At 48.2% G+C, this 22,823-nt stretch overlaps 1 protein-coding gene across 7 annotated transcripts in view; it reads right to left on the reverse strand.

Annotated features, from left to right (window-relative positions):
* The window catches only part of LOC144102136 (beta-hexosaminidase subunit alpha-like), a 279,853-nt gene that overhangs the window by 202,077 nt on the left and 54,953 nt on the right, over positions 1-22,823 (reverse strand). For all 7 annotated transcript variants that reach the window (XM_077635441.1, XM_077635446.1, XM_077635442.1 and 4 more), the window contains exons 3-4: positions 19,004-19,304; positions 17,858-17,973 (exon numbers count right to left, since the gene is read on the reverse strand). In XM_077635441.1, the coding sequence (XP_077491567.1) occupies positions 17,858-17,973; positions 19,004-19,304 (417 nt within the window). The remainder of the gene's footprint in view (positions 1-17,857; positions 17,974-19,003; positions 19,305-22,823) is intronic.

Consider the following 22,823-nt stretch of genomic DNA (forward strand, 5'->3'; position numbering starts at 1 on the left):
TATCAGTGATACTTCGGTGGTGTTATCAAGGAAAGACATAGCTTTCTTCGATTCAAGGAGTGGGCGATAGTGTGAAACTTGCTCACTGATTGGTGGTTTTTATTGTTTTTATCTCTTCCTTTGACACATCATGACTTTGACAAGATAATCTTTGTTGTAGATTATACCTGTACCTTACGTGATCTTTATAAGGCTGTCAGCGCCAAATAAAGTTCACTCAGTGGAAGTATAGTGCTCGTGTTGTGTCCCCTCAATTGTGTGTGCTATGGATCCTCATGTTTCTGAAACCAAAGTATAGTAGCTGCGACCAGAGAAGCGGAAGCTACGCGGTTATATAGTCACAGGTTCACGGCTTCACATAGCGTAGTTTTCCACGTAGCTCGCCTCAATAAGCGAGATTACAACGTGCCGTGTCATCTACTTCAAGGTACCTACGACGCCAGGGTTTGCACTTAGCAGCTAAAAAATGTGCTGCGGTCACATTCACGCGCAAGTCTGTCTTCCGCTACCCGGTAACTATTCGAGGGGTTGCAATACCATATGTCTCCCACCACAGATTTTTGGGCATTATCATTGACCGCGATCTGTCATGGTCGAGGCATATAAATATGCTAAAGAAAAGGCACTCTTTTTTGCCATGCCCTTCGCTTCGTAGCAGGCATTAAATGGGGCCCAACGGAGCGTTCCTTGATAAGACTACTATACTCTCTTTATAGGCTACATTCGTTACAGCCTTCCTGTACTCTCTACCATGAGCATTTCCTGCTTGCGGACATTAGAGAGTGTCCAAGCACAGGCGCTCAAGATATGCCTCGGATTACCACGTTGTGCTTCGAACAAATGCATGATTGAGGAATCTCATGCGTGCCCAATATCGATCTATTTGTCACATGAACCACTTCGTGTATATTTACGCGCGCTTACACGGCACCGCTGTCACCCGCTGAGGGAGATTTTTGCTGAGCGATCGGACAGCAGTTTTGCACGTGCACTGCGCTGCCATCGATCCGAATTGCCGTCAGATTATGCCCTGCCACATCATGCATTGCAGCCACCGTGGGTGATGGCCCAGCCTTCAGTATGCCTGCATGTCCCTGGCATAATCCAGAAATCTGTGATGCCGGTTAGCGGACTGAAGCAACTTGCTCTTGCCTACATCTGGTCAGGATACCAAAGCTATGTGCACGTATACACAGATGGATCTGCGTCACCAAAGGCATCAACAGCAGCTTTCGTAATCCCCGCTCAGCAGACGACCCGCACATTCAATTTAGGGCACAATACTTCAACCGCTGCCGAGCTTGCGGACCTTCGGGAAGCGATTCGCCACATCTGCGGAGAACCGCCTCAGGAGCGGTGCAATTTCATTAACTGTAAACCTGCGCTACAAATTTTGGGATGGTTCCTACGCCACACCGCCTACCAAGCTCTGGCTCTTGATATCGTTAGTCTTCTGTCATTTGCTCAGGAAAAAGGCCACCGTATAATGTTCCAGTGGATCCCTGGACACTGCGGACTTCATGGAAATGAGACCGCCGACGCTGAAGCATGGAGCGCCTTCAGCAGTGGCCTGCGTACAGCTGAACCGTTCTCCAGACCGGACACCACTTGTCTCCTTTCGGAATCAATGAGGAGTGCGACGGCTATAGGTACTGGGCCCTGCCAGACACTCGACAGATACGCCTTAAACGGCTAGGTCCGGCGATAAGCTTTTCTGCTCCTCGCGGAATACCCTGCCCGACTGCATGCATAATCCATAGATTATGTTTAAACATCGCCTTCAAGCGCAAATACTTGCACTTAATAGGACAAACGGACTCCCCGGACTGTACCACATGTGGCGTGCTAGAGACTATAGAACATGTTGTAGTGGCGTGCTCAGCATATACATGTGAGTCTCATGCTCGCATCTGTTTCGAAGTCTATGGACACAAGGCCCCTCTCGGAGGTATTGAGCCTCGACGCTTAGCCAGATAGTTCGCAAACTCTACAGGCAAAGCAAGCGCTTTCACGCTTTTTGTTGCGCTCTCGTTTGTGATGTTAGAAAGTGTGCCTTGTTTTTTATGTATTTTTTCTTCTGCCTCCGCCCATCATCATCATCATCCCCCCCCCCCCCCCCCCCCATCGTGACCCTCTTTTTTCTCCTCTTCCTGTTCCCCAGTGTGGAGTAGCAGGTGGTACAAAATTCGGCGCATATTCGAAAAAACCGGCGCTGCGCGTAAGCAATCGCGCCCACGCGCGGTAAAATAAAAAAAAATAGCAGGAAATGAACCCCGGGGAGAGCCAAAGCCTGGGAGAGCGCGTAACGTGCTTGTGCTGCTGCCCTTTCCACTCAGCTCACTGGCGCGGAGCCAAAGTATACATAGTCACGCGCGGCGTAGATTTGTCTAGAACGCCTGAGAAGTTTCTACTTATCGTCGACGAAGAGGGCATGACCTTGACCACGGTTAAGTGATAACCTCTCCCCTTCGCTCTCGCGCCGGCGTCTTCGCATGCGAGAAGGATCCAGAAATTTCTCGAAGGTGGTCTCCGCGCTCGACAAAAGGTGTCGCGCTCCAGACGCGAGAAAGAGGAGTTTGTGCAGTTCAAGCTGCGCGTATGTGCGCACCAGCCTTGGCGCGAAGAACAAGCAGACGCGGTCCGCGCCTATAAATGAGGGGCTTCAGCCGCTGTCGGTTAGCCCGAGCCGCTGTTTAAGCTTCTGAGAAGCGCGCCCGCTCGACTCCCGGGGGAACACCACTCGCCAAGCCGCGGACCAGCGAGGCAACGTGCGCAAGTCTGCGGATCGGCCCCGTCGTGCTCCTCAGGTCGTGGGACTGTCGCAGTGCCCGGTGAACAAATTGTCTTTTGTTTGTTTGTCTTTCTCTGTGCTAGTGCACTTTAGGTGCAAAGGTTTTGTTGAATTGTTATCTCTCTCAATTGTTACTTTTCATGGGTTGCATTGTATTTGTGAATCACTTTGTATGTGCTCGTACGAGTGATTGTGAAATCCTCTGTATCGTCTCTTTGCTGTATAAAGTTTGTTTTGTTTTGTGAACTTTTGGCACCGACCCATTCTCTGGCTTGAGACCGGCGAAAGCTGGGCACCAAACGACCAACCCCCTTTTCACTTGGTAGCTGGTCTCTGGCTGAGCTTGCTACGCTGAGTCGAGGGCATCTCCTTTGTGACCGAGACCGCTACCCCTCATGCTCTAAGGTTGTCTGGGAGCGCACGCAAAAGTGCGCGAAGTGGTGGCATATTCTGGCGTCCACGACAGGACGTTTGGTCCTTTGTGATCTCAGAGAACGGAGAAAGAATCGGAAGGAGTTTACGAAGAGGTCGTAAAGGAGTGTTTAGCAGCAGAGCGATATTGTGAGGTGCCGCGCAGAGTCGGTTGGATACGGCTCCCCGAGTTGAGCTATGCTTGAGGCTTGAACAGCTGGGATTCCAAAATGGATCTAAGAGATATTGTTAAGTTGGGTCGTCAGCTGGGCCTGGAAGAATCCGAGATTGCGGATTGGGTGAACCAGGAAATAGAAGGGAGAGAGAGAGAGAACGAAAAGAAAAAAGAGAGACAGAGAGAGATGGCTAGAGAAGCCGCCGAGAGAGAAAGAGAAATGGCTCCAGTAGCTAAGAAAGCGCAAGAAGATGCGCACAGAGAAAGGAAGAGAGCACGTTATGGGGCTGAGGAAAGGGAAAGTGCCCGGGGAGAGGCAGTGAATTTCGAAGTGAAACCAGGAAGAGAATTTCAACGACGTAAAGAGATTCCCGTTATGAGGGATAATGAAGAGAGACGTAAGGGCGAGCTTCAGCTCACAGCTCAAGGCAAAAGAAGGGGCAGGAAGGGAAGAGTGCCACAGCCCTCAGCGAAATGCTACCGGTGCAAGAAAGTAGGCCACTACGCCTCGGATTGCGGTAGCAACGTAGCCAGCAAAAGAATGGCTGTTTGTTTCAAGTGTGGAGATAAGGGACACAAAGCTGCGGCGTGTCCAAATCTAGGGAAACAACTCCGAAAGGTATCGCATGTCTGTGCCTCTTCGTACGACAGAAATGAGGAAAACGTTAGCGCCGACCGCGTAGAACAGGCGTACTGGGAAAAATTACCAGTGTTGTGCACAGTACGGTGCGTCAGATCAGGGTCTCTAACTGAGGGAATGCCGGTTCTCACCGGAAAAATTGGGGAAATTAGGTTTGTGTTCTGTGAAGCACAGGAAGCACCGGTGTTTTCATCAAAAGAGAATTGGTTACCAGTAAAGAACTTACTGGAGAAATGGGACCTGTGTATTTCGTGGATGGTTCCGCTCATCTAGCTGTTGCCTGAAGCCACGTGAACACTGCGTACTTTACCGGAGAAGTGACAGCACTATGCATGGAGCGAGAGCACCGCTGTATGACCTCATCCTGGGTAACATTAAGGGCGCGAGATCGCCGAACGACCCAGAGATATGGGCGACCGATGTGGTTGACGAGGCCGTCACTCCCAATACGGAAGAAAAGTCGGTAGGCGAGAGGCCTTCGGGAAATCCGGCGGCGCAAGCACAAGAGAAGCTGAGAAGATGGAGCCTGATTTGTTAGCCTCTGTCGAGAACATGTGGAAGAGTAACGAGCCTGATTTGCCGGCAACCATGGAAGGGGTTGTAACTAGCTCCACTAGTGAGAGTGTGGTTGTGGAACAGCCAGTTCCTGCAGCTGAGATTAAAGAGATTGAGGACCAGACCAGAGTGTCGCTTCCTCAGGAAAGTGATAGTGTAGCTACTACCGAGGTAGTAGGTACTGAAGAGACGGCCAGCCTGGTGCTTTAATCAGAGGGCACATCAGAGAAGTCGCCTGAATTTGAGGAAGAAAGCAACAGCTTCACCGAGAAGTCAGAGTGCTGCCAACCTGATTGTTCCAGTAGTGACCATGAGGCAGAATGGTCGAATGACAACAAGGACGAAAGTAGCTCCGGCGCACTTGCCGCTGAGGAAAGCACCCTCAGGGAGGGACCGGACCCTGTTCCGAGTGAACCCTCGAGCAGCGAGGAGGCCTTTCTCGATGAGGAAGGTCATCAAAATTTGGCCGGTGAGAAAGGTGAAAGTGCAGTGCAAGGAACGAAGCACGATTGCACTGAAACCCACGAGCCCAAGAACGAATCACCGGATGCTGAATTGATAACAAAAGAGAATGCGTCTTCGATGGTTAAAGGGTTGTGCTCCGAGCACTTGGCACGAGGAAACGCCAAGAGAAAAAAGCAGTCGGGAAGAGGAAGTTCGGTCCATGAAGAACAAAAGGTGACTACAACAGTGGCTTCATCACGAGAGCGTAGCTCGGATGATGCATATGGAAACGAGCTTGCTTGCCCCGAGAAATGTGGAAAAAAGTAAAAAGAAAGAGAAGTGAGTTGGACCCCACCGAAGCGGGTGAACCCGAACTGCAGAAGCCCTGGAGAAAATTCAGGAAAAAACTGGTACAAAAGCAAACCAAGGTGAAGACAGCAGATTCGGGTACAAGCAAACTGCAAGAACATCGCAGCAAAGTGAAAAAGGAGTTGATACGAACGAGCCCAACTTTCAGAAGGGGCTCAGTGTGGAAGCGTAAGCGCGAACAAAAGAGCGCACGCCAAGAAGACGAAACACACGAAAAGTGGCGCCGTCATGCGCGAACTGACGTTAAATCTGTTCGCAAGGGACGCGCTAACCGAAGGAAAAGAGGAAGGGCTCATAGTCTGAGCAAGAACACTCAAAGGAGTACGAGTAGAAAGCGGAGTCAGAACCGCGTTCAGAAGAGAAAACTTTGCAGAAAGAGGAAAACGAGCAGAGCTTGCGAAAGGAGGAATGACCATAGTCGCGTGCGAAAGAGAATCAAAAGCTCCACCGAAAACATTAGGAAAACGTGTCCTGTTCCGAGCCCACTGTGTGGGCGGAATCTGGAAGTAAAGGCACAATTAAGCATTCCTTGAGCTTGAATGCTCACTGTTTGTGTTGTGTTAATGTAGTGCCGAGTTGCGGCATGTATTGAAGTCAATCTTGACAGTTGTCAAGTGCTAAGTGCGTGCAGACATCATTGTATTGTTGTGTGTATTTTGGCTTTCGCCATTGATTTTGTGAGCGCAAGCATGTGCGCACGAATTTTGTGTTCTATGAATATTGTTGCACTATATTCGTAAAGGAAGGGGAGTGTCACAAAATTCGACGCATATTCGAAAAAACCGGCGCTGTGCGTAAGCAATCGCGCCCGCGCGCGGTAATATAATAAAAAAAAACAGCGGGAAAGGAACCCTGGGGTGAGCGCGTAACTTGCATGTGCTGCTGCCCATTCCACTTAGCTCGCCGGAGTGGAGCCAAAGTAAACATAGCCACGCGCGGCGTCCATTTCTCTAGAACGTCTGAGTAGTTTCCACTCATCGTCGACGGAGAGGGCATGACCTTGACCGCGCTAAAGTGATAACCTGTCCCCTTCGCTCTCGCGCCGGCGCTTTCACATGCGAGAAGCAACCAGATATTTCTCGAAGGTGGTCTCCGCGCTGACCAATGGGGTCGTGCGCACGGCGCTAGAAGGAGGAGTTTGTGCAGTTGAAGCTGTGTGTATGAGCGCGCCTGCCTTGGCGCGAAGAACAAACAGACGCGGACTGCGCTTATAAATGAGGGGCTTCAATGCCTCAAGAGTGATGCCCTAAGGGGCAACATACGTCGGGGCCCGTATCCCCCTCCCCCCCCCCCCCCCCCTTTCATAGCAACAACCAACACCACCACCTTCAAAGGCTGTCGGTTAGCCCCAGCCGCCGTTTAAGCTTCCGGGAAGCGCGACCGCTCGACTCCCGGGAGAACACCACTCGCCCAGCCACGGACCAGCGAGGCAACGTGCGCCAGTCTGCGGATCGGCCCCGTCGTGCTCCTCAGGTCGTCGGACTGGCTTAGTGCCCGGAGAACAAATTCTGTTTTGTTTGTTTGTCTCTCTCTGTGCTAGTGCACTTTAGGTGCAAAGGTTTTGTTGAATTGCTATCTCTCTCAATTGTTACTTTACATGAGTTGCATTGTATTTGTTAATCACTTTGCATGTGCTCGTATGAGTGATTGTGAAATCCTCTATATCGCCTCTTTGCTGTATAAACTTTGTTTTGTTTTGTGAACCTTTGGCTCCGACCCATTCTCTAGCTTGCGACCGGCGAAAGCTGGGCACCAAACGACCAACCTTCTTGTCACTTGGTAGCTGGTCTCCGGCTGAGCTTGCCACGCTGAGTCGAGGGCATCTCCTCTGTGACCGAGACCGCTACCCCCCTCACGCTCTAAGGGTGTCTGGGAGCGCACGCAAAAGTGCGCGAAGTGGTGACAGCAGGCCAGATATTTATTTTTCAGGCCAACCTCTCTGCCTTTCCCGTCAATAAACCCTCTCTCTCTAGCTCGCCTCAAAGCATACTGTGACCGCTCGGATCAGGTGGCCTAACTCTTCGCGCTCTACACAGGTTTTTCACCTTTATTTTACCTCGCTGCGCATTGGGACGATGTGCCTTTCGGGAGGAGAGCAGTGCCATGTGTGTTATTTCTTCTCCCTTGATTTTAAACTCACTCAACGTCATCCTTAACCAGCGGGCTGCAAAGAGAAAGAAGCTGGGAGGAAATTGCTCGTGAGACCGGACACGACCGCTTGGCCTGTCTCTGGCACCTACTCCTGTGGTTCTGGACCTCCGCTGTCCCTTCGAACCGCGTCGTCTGAACGACCCGTGGCAATATATGCCTGCAGTTAGTTAATTCTGGCTCCCAAAAAGGCTGAAACAGTTGCCTTGAAAGTAAGGTTTTAGCAATCGTTTGCGTAATTAGCATGCTCTCAAAAATGCAAATAAGTGGTGAGTTTTATTTACACTAAGGTTTTCAGTATTTTTTTACATTTTTCATCAGGGCGGCATCTCTAGTGAACCCACCTTGCTTGCAGTCAATTAAACACGTGCACTGCGCGAAGCTTAAATAAAGGAATGCCATTAACCCGCGTTTGATTTTGACCCACTCCGCCCTACTCCTCTGTCTCATTGTTACACCTCTAATTTTCTTTTCCATAGGTCACTGCGTTGTCTTTAACCTATGTTGAACCCCTTTCATTATTCTCTATTTTTCAGGCTCCAAGGTGAGTACCGGTAATATACAGCCGTTATATGCCTTTCCTTGGCGGGGCTTTGGTAAACTGCCAGTCATGATCTGAGAGAACCTGCCAAATGCGCTCCACCAGATTCTTACTCGTTTAGTTATCTCGTTCTCATGATTGGGATCTGCGGTCACTATCTGCCACAATTGTACGTATCACTTCCACTTCCAACACCTCGCTACCTATTGTAAACTGCTGTTTCCTTCTGAAACTCTTGAATACAACTTTATTTTTCTGCATGTTAATTTTTAGACCCACCGCTCTTTTTCTGACACCTTGATTATGCTTCGCAGTTCTCCTCCTGGGCGACTTAGCAAGGCAAGGTCATCAGCGAATTGCTGATTACTGAGGTATTCTCTATTAACTCTTATTCGCAACTCTTCCCCAATCAAGGCCTCTGAATTCCTCCAGTAAACTGGCAGAGATTAGCACCGGCGATATCGTGTTTCCCTGCCTCACACCCTTCCTTATTTTAATTTTATTGCTCACTACATGGACTACGGTAGCTGTGGAGACGTTATTGATATATTAAATACTTCCTGTTCCTGGTCGGTATAGACTTAGCCGTTGCCTAGATTCCTATTCCCCGGTTTTAGTTAGGCACCTCAGATCTTTAGAGCACGCTTCACTCAGACCATAATAAACTTCCTTATGTCACTTAGTTTGCGCTTTTTACCAGTATTATTATGTATGCGGCGATTGATGCTTTCGTGATTTCGCGTTCTTTTAATCACATCTTTCGTCACCTTAAAGAACTTGTCGGTATGCTGTCTAGGCATCCTAACACCTACCTCTGCTGCTCACTCCGCAATTATAGCTGTGAAATTATCGTTCAAGTTTTGAACCTTAAGGGCTTAGTCCTCACTTAAAAGACGAATATCTCTTTTGACCATGTTGGGAACATCGCTAACACAAGACGGAGCGAGAACACAACACAGGCGCTCCGTCCTGTGTTAGCGCTGTTCCCAACAAGATCGTAAACCAAGAAGCCTAACTCTCTTCTCTTCTGTTTTTAAGCGATATCCTGAATTCCTCTACTTTCCCTCTTACCTAACTCGCTAATGGACTTTCTCTTCATTACTTTTCTCCATTCCCTCTTCAAGCACAGGCTAATTCGGTACCTTACCATCCCGTGGTCGCTACAGCACAGCTCTGAGAGGTCCTCCACATCCTGAACGATGCCAGGGTGATCGCATAGTATGAAGTGTTTTTCATTTCAGTCTCCCTATTGGGGCTCTTCCACGTCCACTTGCTGGTCTCTCGTTTGTAGAAGAAGTTATTCATGAAGATTTATTATTTCGCTCCGCTAACTCTACTAATTACTTCCCCTGCTATTCCCAGAGCTTATGCCATAGTCACCTACTGTCTGGCCTCCAGCCTGCTTCTTTTTTACCTTGGCATTGAATGGATGCATCATTAAAGTATACTGTGCTTTTACTTTGCTTATTGCCGCTTCCACGTCTTCATAGAAGCTTTCGACCATTTGGTAATCATGGCTGGAGGTAAGCCTGTTCCTCTCTTAAGCCTAATTGCTATATAGTGCCAGAAGAATGGTGAGTTGGGCGAGTTAGATGTAGTAAAGCAGAGCTTGTTTCGTCCCCTTTTCTGTGTCCTTCGTCCGTTTGCGCTGAATTTTACCGCCAAAATGAACTCAGCGCTTGTTTTGTTCCCTTTTCTTTGTCCTTCGTCCGTTCGCGCTGAGTTTTACCGCCAAAATGAACTCAGCGCTTGTTTTGTCCCCTTTTCTGTGTCCTTCGTCCGTCCGCGCTGAATTTTACCGCCAAAATGAAATATAGTGCCACCCTGTCGTTAAAACCATACAATTCCTCTATGTTGCCAGCTGTATCCTGATTGATGTAGAACCCCACAGCTAGTTCTTGTCTGCTCGCTGATCCACGATACGATAGTGCGTGCCCAACCCTTTATACTGTATAAGCCTCATCTGTCGTGCCCTGAGTGAGTTAGGTTGACAATTTCATCAGCGAATGACATATTACTAAGGCATTCTTCATTAACTCTTATCCACATCTGTTCCCAATCTAGGCCTTCTAATACCTCGTGTAAACAGGCGTTGAACACAACTGTCGAGGTCGTGTTTCCCCGTCTGACACGTTTGGTGATTTTGCTGATTTTATGGAGGACTCTGGTGGCTGCGACCAGTTATAGATATCTTTTATTATTTATATATATGGCTCGTCTACATCCTGATTCCTTAATGCCAGCATGACTGCGGATGTGTCGACAGAGTGAAATGCTTTCTGGAAATTTCTGAAAGCTACATACAGGGGTTCGTTCTGAGCACTTCTCTAACCCTTGATTGTTAATGTGAATATGATGCATAGTCGAGCAGCCTTTAAAAAAGCCTGCCTATGCATAGCGTTCCTAGCTATGGGAAGGAAAATGATAGCCATAACCTTAAGAGACAAAAAAGAGCATGGTGGGTGAGGAAACAAGGTTATCCTATTGGAAATAAGGAGCAAGAAATAGGCTTGAGCTTTTTATGTAATGCGAACGCAGATAACCGATGGCAGTTAAGGCCGATTCACACGAAGGTCCGCTCGCCCGCGGCCCGCGCATCACGTGTTCATGCACCACTAAAAACTGGCCTGCGATCCGATGACGCCAAGCGGGTGCGACGGACCAAAAGAGCAGACGACGCGCTGGGTGTACCACTGTTGCCAGATTATTTTAAAGTATTTGGCAACTAGAAAAAACAGCGCACACAGGACAGGGACCAAGGGAAGAACCGACGACACGAGAATGACTACCTACCAACTCGCCCAGTCTTCCACTTTGGATATTTGGCAACGCTGGTCAAACTGGTTTTTCCTCCTGACCCATTAATGCGATTGAATGGTGCAGGTGCGGCCCTTCGTCCGATTCCTCAATCGCCTGGGCCGTCTTGCGAGCCCAGTCGATCGCTTTGTCGTGGTAGCGAACGCAGCGTAACTTGTCAAAACAGCGCGCCAGCTCAGCGTCACTGATCGAAATGCGGCAGTCGAAATAATAGCAAGAGCGGTGGTTGCCAGAGCTAGCGAGCGCATCTTCTCAGGCCGCCGCTAATTCCCGCGGGGAGACAGGCACTTGCACCTCCTTGGCTGTATAGTCCGCGGGCCGACAGCACGCCACTCACTTTGGTGACGCACGAACACGTGATGCGCGGGCCGCGGGCGAACGGTCCGTCGTGTCAATCGGCCATTAACGGTAACGGGCTGAACTGCAAGCAAAGGCAAGCGTAGAAGGAGGCGGATGAGAATAAGAATTTTGCCGATGTATGGCGGTCGCAGCTGGCACAGGACATGGTTAAATTAAGAGACATGGGAGAGGCCTTTGTCCTGAAGTGGGCGCAGTAAGGCCTACCACGATGGTGGTGCCCTAATTGCAAGGTTTATTCAACTCTAAGGTTTTCGTGACTGTATTAGGGATGGCCTTTGTAAATACCTTGGAGGCGACGGACAGTCAGCTGATCGGCCTACAATATTTCAAATCCTGCATGTCTCCTTTCTTATGGGTTAAGACGATGCAGACGTTCTTCCAAGGTTCTGGCACGGTCGAGGTCCTAAGGCAGCGCGTATACAAGGCAGCTGGGTTTGTAGCACAATCTAACCAGCATTCTTCCACCGATATGCTGTAACCTAATCCTCACCAGCTGATATTGTCACCTAGTAGTGACTGCAATCTGGGGAGCTGAACGACAGCGAAAATGGCGTCAAAAAACCGTTTATTTGGGCTGTCTTGAGACCACATTGGACTGAATCACTCGTCCGCGGTATAGCAAGAAGCGTAGTCGGCGGTCGTCGAACGGAATGCCCCCCGCTCTCGGCCGTGCTCAATTTAAAGCTGATAGCGAACTTTAGAGATTAAGCGTGCAAAGTTACTAGAACATTCTGGAACAACGCAGAATCAGCTCTGCCTGGATGCGATCAATCTAGATAAACCTGGATGCGTCTTGCAAACAAAGAGATAAAGCCGCGCGCCGCCTTGGAAGAATGAACAAAGCGCGCACAGATTTGTGGCAATACCGCCCCCCCCCCCCATCCCCCCGCATTGCTCCTAAGGCTTTCTTTACTGCTACTGGTGGGATATGGCAATGCTGTGCGCTACTGCCTCCCTCACTATTGCGTTGATAACGTTGATTTGCATAGAACCGCTCGGCTGTACTTCCTACCCATATTCACGCTACTTGTCTATTAGCATCCGACTTTTGCCTATGGCTAGTTTCCTCTGCTCCCCTTTTAGGCTACCTCCGTTCTTTAGAGCTCGCTCGATTCTCTCCATATTCCTTAAGCAGGGGAACTTGCGTTTCCGGACTGGCTTTGATTGCTCCGGCATTTATATTCTGCCTACGGGAATCGAGGTTTTCAAACACCGTTTGCGATGTTTCTTAATCATATCTTTGGTCTCCTGATCCTGCCGCATACTTCTGCTGAGGAGTCGGTAATTATAGCTGCGGGATTATCATTCTTTCCTTCAACGTTAAGGTCGTCGTGCTCACTTAAAGCCGAATATCTGCTCTGGAGTGAAATCGCTTCACATAAGGCGGCGCCGCTGCTCCTCCCCCTGACGAGGTAAGCTGCCAACTTTCCCGTAGCGCACCGTCGTCCACTGATCACGCCTTTCGTAAAATACGGCAGGCGCGAAAGGTAACTGGAACGGAAGAGGTCTTAACTGAGAAAACATTACCGAGGCTGGAGAAATAGGGCTCTAATCTTTCGCCGGCAGGCCTGCTGGAGCTGTGCCTGACGAGAGCGACCAAAAGGCCCACCGGGGAGTAGAGGTCTGCCACTTACCCACGGCTCGAAAGCTGGCCTTGTCATGCATGCACAGTCCAACGGACCATCGTTAACTGCTCACGCCTTTGAGGCGTATATCGGGCCCACTAGGCAGCTGTGAGAAATACACAACTTAGTACGCCGCTCGGGTGGTGTAGACACGTGTGGGAACGACCGCACCTGCGGCCGCAACACATCGGTAATGCAGATTGCTGGTCACTAGCCAAAGTCAAAAGATGAAAAGACGTTTCGGGAGCACTACGGCTTCCTTGTTCACTATGAAGCAATCGGCGCACGGATCCGTTCTTTTGTAGCACCCAGTAGCGTTTTTAATGATTTAGCATAGATAGGATTTAGAGTTCCGTCGTTCCTGTTTAATGTGTTAGACGATGTCTGTATAATAAGGGACTCAAGATTCTGCCCTGCTGATGTGTTCTTTTCGGTTGTCAATATCTTTACTTGATCCCAGTTAATCTCGTGGCCGAATTCTTGCACGCGCTCGGAGATGGCGCTAGATGCTGCTTTCTGGTTTCGGACGTCGTTCTGGTGCTCTCTCAGGCGTCTCCTGAAGTCCTTTGTTTCACCAATATGTATTGATGAGCAATCGGCGCAGTCAATCTCATACACAACACTTGCAAATCTTTCACGAGGGAGCTTGTCCTTCACATTCACCAGTTCTGTTCGCACCTTGCCAGCGGGGACGTGCGCGATGTTGACGCCATGCTTGCGGAAAATACGTGCGAGCGCTTCGCTAATTCCCGCTACGTATGGGAGAGCAGCTCGCTTTTCTTTTGGTTTTTCTGTGCTCTCGCGTTCTTCTGAGGCAGGCTGATTCGCTGGCATTCTTCTTTCGGTGTTCCTGATGAAGGAAAGAGGGTAGCGCCGGATGAAGGAAAGAGGGTAGAGGGACTTCGCCGATTGCTCATCAATATATATCGGTGAAACAAATGAATTCAGGAGACGCCTAAGAGAGCACCAGAACGACGTCCGAAACCAGAAGGCAGCATCTAACGCCATCGCCCAGAACGTGCAAGAATCCGGCCACGAGATTAACTGGGATCAACTAAAGATATTGACAACAGAAAAGAACACATCAGCAGGGCAGAATCTTGAGTCCCTTATTATACAGACATCGTCTAACACATTAAACAGGTATGACGGAACCCTCCATCCTATCTATGCTAAATCATTAAAAACGCTACTGGGTGCTACAAAAGAACGGATCCGTGCGCCGATTGCTTCATAGTGAACAAGGGAGCCGTAGTTTTCCCGAAACGTCTTTTCATCTTTTGACTTTAGTCAGTGACCAGCAATCTGCATCACCATGATTCCTGACCAGACGGTATGCCGTCAAACCCTTGACTACAATACATCGGTACCTGTGTCGCGTGGAGGAATCTGCATCTTTTACCAGCAGAGGGGCACTCATAAGCAGTACTCTTTGTTGACCCTGCCATCGGCAGCTGCACTTAGCGCAGAATATAAAAACACTAAAGAAAGAAGAGAAGCACTAAAACACTTATTCTTCCTCGGTTCTTCATGCCGTCCACTTTTACGTATACTGTAGAAGAACTGATGGAACAGCAGGGCATTATTTACATCATTACATCCTACTGCAGCTTGTAGAAAAAGGTGCGGTTGCTCTAGCTTTACAGGGCCTCCTTATTCGGCACTTCTCATTGTCGACAGCACGAACAGCATCATTGGTCACAGGAAACAAAACACATAAGGGCGCAATACGTCCATAGCGGCAAGCGCAGTGTGCCAAGAAAGAAGCGCGGGTTGACGGGCTAGTTGGTATTGCGTGGTAAAGTACTGTTGACTCTGCAAGAGAGTCAACAGTACTGAAGTTCCTCGTGGCTGCGGGCAGACGCATGGTAATCCCCACGTTTCTTGCGCCACAGGTGTCATATATTCAGTCCCTCTGTCTTGCGGAAAGAAATACATTGGTCAAACGGGGAGATGCATAAATATCAGGCTGCAAGAAAACAAAAATAACAATAGCAGTATTGCTATCTCCGGGAACCTTGCCAAACACTGCAAGAAATGTGAAAGCGACACGTGTCCCCCAGTGTACGATAGATGCGCGATTATCGGCAAAGGACGAAATCGTCTATCTAGGGAGATACTTGAAGCCATTGAAATCCGTCGTGACAAGGACTACTGTGTTAGCACTCCGTCTGTCTGCCTGAGAAAGAATTGATGTTCCTAAGAGCAGCTGGCCATGCATTTTGAGCGGTGGCTTTACTTTCGATTTTGTCTGTTTTAGCAGCCAACCTTCCTTGTTTTTGGTTTTAACAGACTTTTTAACCCTTTAGGCCACTTTTAAGCTTCAGATTTGTTGAATGTCTTTTCCTTTTTATGTGTTTGGTCCTTTATAACGGAAAATATTTATCGTGCTTTTATCGTTTCCATCAGTTTTAAACACTCAAAACCCCCTTTTGCTCCATACTTTCTCATCCTGTTCAATCCTTCTGCTGTTTCTTCTTGGTTTGCGTGACGGCCCTCTACAACGTGCAGCTTTAATCGGTTTTATCGCCTTCACCCATCCGTCGTTCTCAGCTTCCGGTTTTTATTAATTTTATTATTTGACGTGACTATCCACTGTTTCCCTGAGACCGCGCATGCATCAATGTACCCCCCCCCCCCCCCCCCTACTGCCACCTGATGTATGTTTGTGCTCCGAAATAAAGATTCAGTTGATGATCAGCGCCTGTGTTTGTGCGTCCGTGTTTGTCTCCTGTCCCGTACATAGCGCTGTTCTTTTACCAAGAAAGATACTTGCTTCCGTAAACGAAACATTTCACTCGGCAAACACACAAAAGCAACTTCTATTTTAAAACAAACAAGCAGAAAAAATAATTAATGGAACTGTTACATTTTGAAAATATTGCTTAGGGTCTTGAACGTGATGCTCTCAAGATAAATATCTCTAGCGTCATAGCAGTTCACTGTACAAGTTTTTTGTGTTTTGTAACATGTGTAGGCCGCATGTAACTCAACTTGTATGAGATAATACTAAAAAACGATAATACTAAAAAGTACTTTCTATATTTATGCAATCTTGTTAGAGATTTAATGTTGCTATGTGTTTCTTGTTAGAACAACTTCTGAAGGCAGCAGTCAGAATTTTACTGCGTTTATAACGTTACAGTTTCTGCACCTTATGAGTAAACCACAAGTTGGCGTCTGTACACCCCTCGACTCCTTCATGCGTGGGATCATGTGGTATGAAAACAGCATTGTCGTAGATAAGGTACCCTCGGCTTGATAACTTAATAGACCTGGGCAACGGCTTAACATGCGCAATCGCCATGCATGCACGACTTTTCAGTGTTTCAGTGATCCGTTCCAATTTGTTTAGGGGATTTTAACTCTGTTGAACTGTTTAACACTGCGAGCTTTGGAAAGGAAAATGATGCGAGTTACCGTAATTGATGCGAGTAAGCGGAGTGGGTTGGAAACCAACTCGAACGAGTGATGTCCGAGTCCAAATGTAGCGCGAAAGCCAGATAGCCGATAGTTGTTAAGCGTAACGAAATGCATTCCAAGAGCAGACAAGTGGCAGGTGGGAGGATGGGGTGCTGGGATAAGGCGGCCACAGCTTGCATAAGACAGTGATAATTGGAGAAATCTGCCAGAATTGTTTCACCTGCAGTGAACGTAATTAGGCTAATGACCATGATAGAGTAATTTGCCTGTTTTGGTAACTGAGAGGCTGATCAACACAACGGCCTCAGTCTCTTACTCCTGCAGCCTCGGACGGCACTTCGCGTGACTCGGCGTCTTCTTGTGCACCTAGCTCCACCCGAGATGTTTCAGGCGACGAGCGCCTGTACGCTGTTGCAGCCTGGCGAAAGTTGACTTTGCTTAGAGAGAAGCAGAGCGAGGCCGCTTTGCTTCCTTTGCTGTCCGCTTTGCGTACCCTCGCCACGTTCCTGGCGGCCGGATCGCTGTGCAGCGCCGGCGTCGTACGCTCAGTTTATATAAATGGCGACGCTTGCGACCGTAAGAAGTAGAGTAGCAGACGACTTATTTACGCCACTGAACAAATCACCAAGCATTTCAAAGAGCTTTCACAATGCAGACGTTCGGCTCGAAAGCCTCACGTTTAAGACACTGGGCCATGTTTTCAAAATGTAGTGCTTGAAATTAATTGTTACTTGATCGTTGATTTTGAAGTTGCGGCTGTATTTGCATGTTTTCACGGAAGAAATCAATCGCTTGTAGGATGCAATAATAATTTCTTTTCTTGTGAAATCTTCCGTTGATAAAATGAGAAATGCTAAATAAGGAGGGCGGGGGGAGGGGAGTGGGTCGGCAAAGAGGCTCTGTAGCTGGGCCATCAGCACCATCCTCTAAGGATGATTTAAATAAAGCGCTGCTGTTCTGTGTGTGGTTCTACAGCAGAGGCCAGACAGGACGACATGAAGAACCGAGAGAGAACCACTGCTTTTGTGCCTTTTTTCCTGCTGTCATCTTCTGAATTCTTGGCTGTGTATTGCTATTGACGACAGAAAGAAAACAAAGATTGTTGCTAACGATGCTCTGTCTATCGGGATAAAAGGCAGATTACTTTACTCGAGAGAAGTATGGCTTGGTAATTCCTTTCGGTCGTCCAACAGTAGCCGGCACTTTGTAACAGTAGCTACGCGTACTGGGCGAGTGTCGCGGCTGGCCGCGACTTTAGTAACAGGTCACAGTGCTTGTAGGAAGCTTAAATACGAAAGAGCCGTGGCCGGGCACCGGCGGTTCCACACGACCTCCTGCTCTTAAATGCGGACCTCGGCAGAGAGCCTCGGAGGGCAGCGGGAGTTACCCGTGTGCTGTGCAATACTCAGTGCTCAAAATTATTCCTCAGTCCTCCAAAACACCGCCTCTCCGCTTCGTTCTTTCACTGTTCCATTCCTTGTCAGCTCAGTGGATTTATTTAGCAAACAGCAGAAAGTTTTTCGCTCAAAGCTTGCTAAAACAGAGTCAGAAAAGCGACCTGTCTGCCATCGTACGGGTAGACGACCTGGCTGAAGGTCTCGAGGCCCCGGAGAAGACCCCACACCGAGTTGGCGGAGAGGGAAGGCTGGGATGCCGCTGTCAGCTGAAGAGTGTCTGCGGCACAAAGAACTTCCATTGAGTGCGCCGCTGCGAGCGAATATGGCAGCAAAAGGCAGGCGGTGTATGGAACTCCGCAAACACGTTACCAATATTCTCGAAACGTCACATGTTAAGCTGCTCGTGCAAGACACTTGTTACGCTGAAACTCGAATACGCCTCGCCAATTTCAAAGCGGCATCAATCATATCTCATGAACTCATTAGAATCTGTTCAAAATCGCGCTTCTAGATTCATTCACTCGCTATACTCTTAGACGTCAGCGTTTCTTCTTTAAAATCAAAATCCGGCTTGTGAACGCTCTGTAGTTGACGCCGCAATGCCAGCCTGTCCTGGTATCACAAGTTCTTCTTTTCTTCCTTTAATCAAGCACCATGCATCACAGCAGCGTCCCGCATATCCCACCGCACCAGCCATCAGTTTTAAGTTGCGCGTCATGAGCTCGAACCGCTGCATTCACTGCTTCCTTTTTCTACCGAACCGCCACAGACTGGACTGAAACGCTTTTCCCCCAGCCATTGCTGCTAACAAGTGCCCATTTTCGTTTTTACAGCTTTTAAACGAGCATCTTGTTAAATGCGAGTTACTTGCCAGAAAAAGTTTTTCATTGTATAAAAGCCCGTCTCTTATGTAATAATGCCCCCTACGGGGAACTTGAAGGTAATAAACTGAACTGAACTGAACATTCATCGACACTTTTGCGGAATCGGAATAGTTTGCTACAGTTAAACATTAAAAAAGGCGTGGTGTTGAGGGACTAAAAACAACGCAATGGCACTATTCTGCAGCAGGAGCTTCACCGTTCAAACGAAAGCTTACAGCTTTACGTCACTACGTTAAGTCGAGTTGAAGCTCATCGTGAGATTTTGGTTGTGACCTGCACTCAGAGTATCCTTACGTTACCGCTCCATTTCATCTCGCTCGAGTCGTAAAAATGGTTCGGTGCGTGTTTTTAAATTCCACCCGCACACTAGGCAAACTGGGTGCTTTCTGCTGGAGCAAGAGCACCGCTTCTGCAACCACTCACATGCCTCGTCCATGCCATGCTGCGGGGTGTGCTCGCAGGGCCCCCGCAGGTGGACCAGAAGGGAGCTGATGCTGTCCACCGCTGCGCCTGCTCCGCCTAGCGGCCGACGACGGCCTCCTCCTCCGCAGCCTCCGAACAGGAGCCGGTCACGGTAGCGCTTCAGGGCCCGGTCGGCCACGTCGCAACCGCCCGGGGGACCGACGAACACGAAGGCGAAGGTGCCCGGGTCCAGCAGGATGAGGCCGGGCCCCGTGCTCCGGTTCAGGGGCCGGGGCCAAACCTCCCCACGGGCCTGAACCACCTGCGTCATCACCGTAAACCGCGTGGTGGCCATGACGAGGTTGGGACAGTTGTGTGCAGCCACTTTATGGTATATTTTCTAAAGCTGCTAGTGCGCAGATATGTTCAGACAGCCTCTCTCTCAGAAACACGGCAGCAATCTCGGAGGCCAGGAGAGATACAGGGGAATGTCCCATTTACTTTCCGATACAGCTTTCGATGAGAAGAGATAAGTAACCTGAGAATTAATTTATACGCGATATAGGCTATTAGAAATAAGAACAAAGCGACGCCACATGCCTCGCGTGGGATCCAAACCCACGATTCTAGGCTTTTTTTTTTTCAACATGCCTGAAGGACCCATTCAATGTTCGTCCTGCGTCTATCTGCTTTTTTGTAATGCGTATGTTGAGCTGCAAAAAAAAAACGCATTCCACGTCATCTATTCCTGTTTCAGTTAGCCACCTTGAAGATCATATTCATTTATGTTTATTTATGAATAATAATTGTTTTTTTTGGGGAAAGGAAATGGCGCAGTATCTGTCTCATATATCGTTGGACACCTGAACCGCGCCGTGAGGGAAGGGATAAGAGAGGGAGTGAAAGAAGAAAGGAAGAATTAGGTGCCGTAGTGGAGGGCTCCGGAATAATTTCGACCACCTGGGGATCTTTAACGTGCACTGACATCGCACAGCACACGGGCGCCTTAGCGTTTTTCCTCCATAAAGACGCAGCCGCCGCGGTCGGGTTCGAACCCGGGAACTCCGGATCAGTAGTCGAGCGCCCTAACCACTGAGCCACCGCGGCGGGTTATGTTTATTTATGACAAATACCTGCAGTGCCCCTTGGGCATTCTAAAAGGGCGGTTATATTGCAAACATTGTACTTTTTAGGCGCCAAAACCACACACACACAAGAGAAGGAAACGAGACAGAGCGCCTTCTATTGTGTGTGTGTGTGGTTTTGGCGCCTAAAAAGTACAATGTTCAAGTACCAACTTGCCCAACAAGAAGTCCTCTTAAAATATTGCAAACACAACGGTAAAAAAAAGTGCGAAGAAAACTTTAGAACATTCAGCAGCAAGCAAGATATCCAATTACGAAATTTATTACACAATTCAAAAAGCATGACACTAAAAGTAAGAAATAAATACGATGTATATAAGCCTCTCTATAGCAGATGAAAACTCGGGTTCAGACGCTAAACACAAGGCACACAAGAACGGAATTCGATGCCGGATGAGAATCCGGGGTCGAATATCATTCCTCTATTTCTCGTGGAAAGAATTAAGGCTCAAAAACATTTATAGGACTGCGACATGGCCTGATATTTACGGTATAGTCTATAAGGCTGAAATACATTTATGCGACTTTGACATGGCCTGATTTTTATGGCATTTTCTAGTGTCTTGGGCTGAGATAAGGCTATTTTAAAGGCATGTTTTTGTCGGTTCCTGTGTCGCCGCTGTTATCAACATGTAAAAATTTTAACCTAAATAATTTTCGGCGTGCGGAGAGAAACTTCCACTCTAGACTTTCCCTGGTTTGCGAACCACCGTAGTTGTAGTGACTGTAACGAATCTTGCAGCGTTTCTCGAACGCGCTCTATAGATTCTCTTCAAGAACATTTGGGAACAGGTCCTAGGCTGCATACGCGTACTGTAACGCAGGCCTAATATTAGTAAGGTACAAGGTTTCCTTGAAAGGTTTGGGTGCCGATTTGAAGTTTCTTTGGAAAAGGTGTGAGGTGGGATGTGCAATGTGCAATGCGAGATGTGCTTTAGTGCTTGTTAGCTCAATGTGTGATGTCCAGTCCGGTGCCGCATAAAATGCGGCGCCCAGGTAATTGACCTCTGCAACACGCGGCCCTACAACATTACTTAACAAGTGTGAAGTGGAGAGATTTTTCTTTTTGTTCATGAATTCTATATAATAACTTTTCCTGTGTTCCAATCCATCTTCCATTTAGCATAGCAACAGCAATATTCTCAAGACCAAACTGCCACATGCTCATATCTTCAGAGCATGACATAGGGTGACATTAAATGCAGTCGTCTTTGCACAATCTCACAGTCGAAGGAGTTCTTTCGGCGAAATTGTTGATATAAATGAGCAACAGGATTGGCCCCAGGAGCGATCCTTGCGGTGCGCCTTACGGAACGTGAACCGTTCGTGATGTTACACCTTTGGGAACAACTTGTTGCTAACGTTCGTTAGTAACCGTAAAGTGAACCAACCGTAAAGTGAGCCAACCGTAAAGTGAAACGGGAAGACCGAGAAATGATAGGATGTACAAACGTAACTTATGCGGGACTGCACCAAGAGCCTTTCGGAAATCAATGAACACAGCACGTGGTGCGGTACCTTCGTTTCGGAAAAAACTAAGACATGTCAAAAGTGCGCCGCAAATTGTCTCTAGAGTGTGCACATCCACTTGTAGTTGTCGCCTGCATTCTTGGTGCAGAGTTGTGAAAAGGGTGTTACTTGCTGTTGTTGGTTCTAATGGCTCTAAGTTCACAAACTTTTTGCCGGTCTTCTTCATTCGTCAGCCACGTGCAGAGCGCTGAACTGCATTTCGTTGCGACTGAAAGGGATACCTCCAACCATTTTTTTCGTTTTTAGTAAAAAGTGAGTGTGCAGTCGTTTCTCCAACATGCTGTGTCCTGCAGCACATCAATTCATTAGGTAATTAGATATAGAAATGGATCATTTTTCCCCCCACACTGACACCGAGCGGGACTCCTTTAATAACCGGGGAGGCAGTCACGATCCCTGAGGCTATCAGCGATATGCTTGAAAGACATCGCAGTTGCTTGCGAAAGCGGCCCGTGTAGACGACCACACCTGCGTTTCAATTTCTGACTCTAACAGATGCCTCGTTTTCCGTGAGAGTGGTTAGCCACCTTCCATTTCTGCTCCCTTCAAGCATCAACTCTGGTTACAGAGAATCATTCCGCTGCGAGGAAAGTCCGAGAGCTGTGGGAAAGGCCACACACGCCGCTTACATCTATAGCTTTATGCCGGAAGGCTATAGAAGGCACCAGGGTACCAAACTAGAATTTTTTCGGGTTCAGTTCCGGGTTCAGCAAAATTTGAACCGATTCTAATTGTTTCATATTGGTTGAAGCGGAACCGGAACTAAAAAAGTTTGCATATGTACGCGAGTTTTCTAATTATCCCAATTGATGTTTTGTTTTGTTCTCTGATAGACGCTGGTACCAAAAATGAAGTAGCAACATCTGATGTTTCTAACATGGTATGAATTGAACCACTGAAAATGATTCCACTACAACACGCCTATAAATTAAAACAACATTAAAAACTTGGCTTGTTCGCTAAGCTCCTTCTGTATTTCAAACTTTAGGAGCATATCTGTAAGTCAGTTCTGTTGGATCTTGCGTCCCGCTTTCAGGTATGAACGGCTTTCGAAAACGCCTGACTGAGGATAAGACATAAGGATCTTAGTTATTATTTCAAGACCGCAATTATAATCAGTAACAGCAAAAGCAAAACAGCGCGATGTGCGCCAGAAGGTTACATGT

The sequence above is a fragment of the Amblyomma americanum genome, chromosome 8 (genome assembly GCF_052857255.1).
Source record: "Amblyomma americanum isolate KBUSLIRL-KWMA chromosome 8, ASM5285725v1, whole genome shotgun sequence".
Taxonomy (NCBI): domain Eukaryota; kingdom Metazoa; phylum Arthropoda; class Arachnida; order Ixodida; family Ixodidae; genus Amblyomma; species Amblyomma americanum.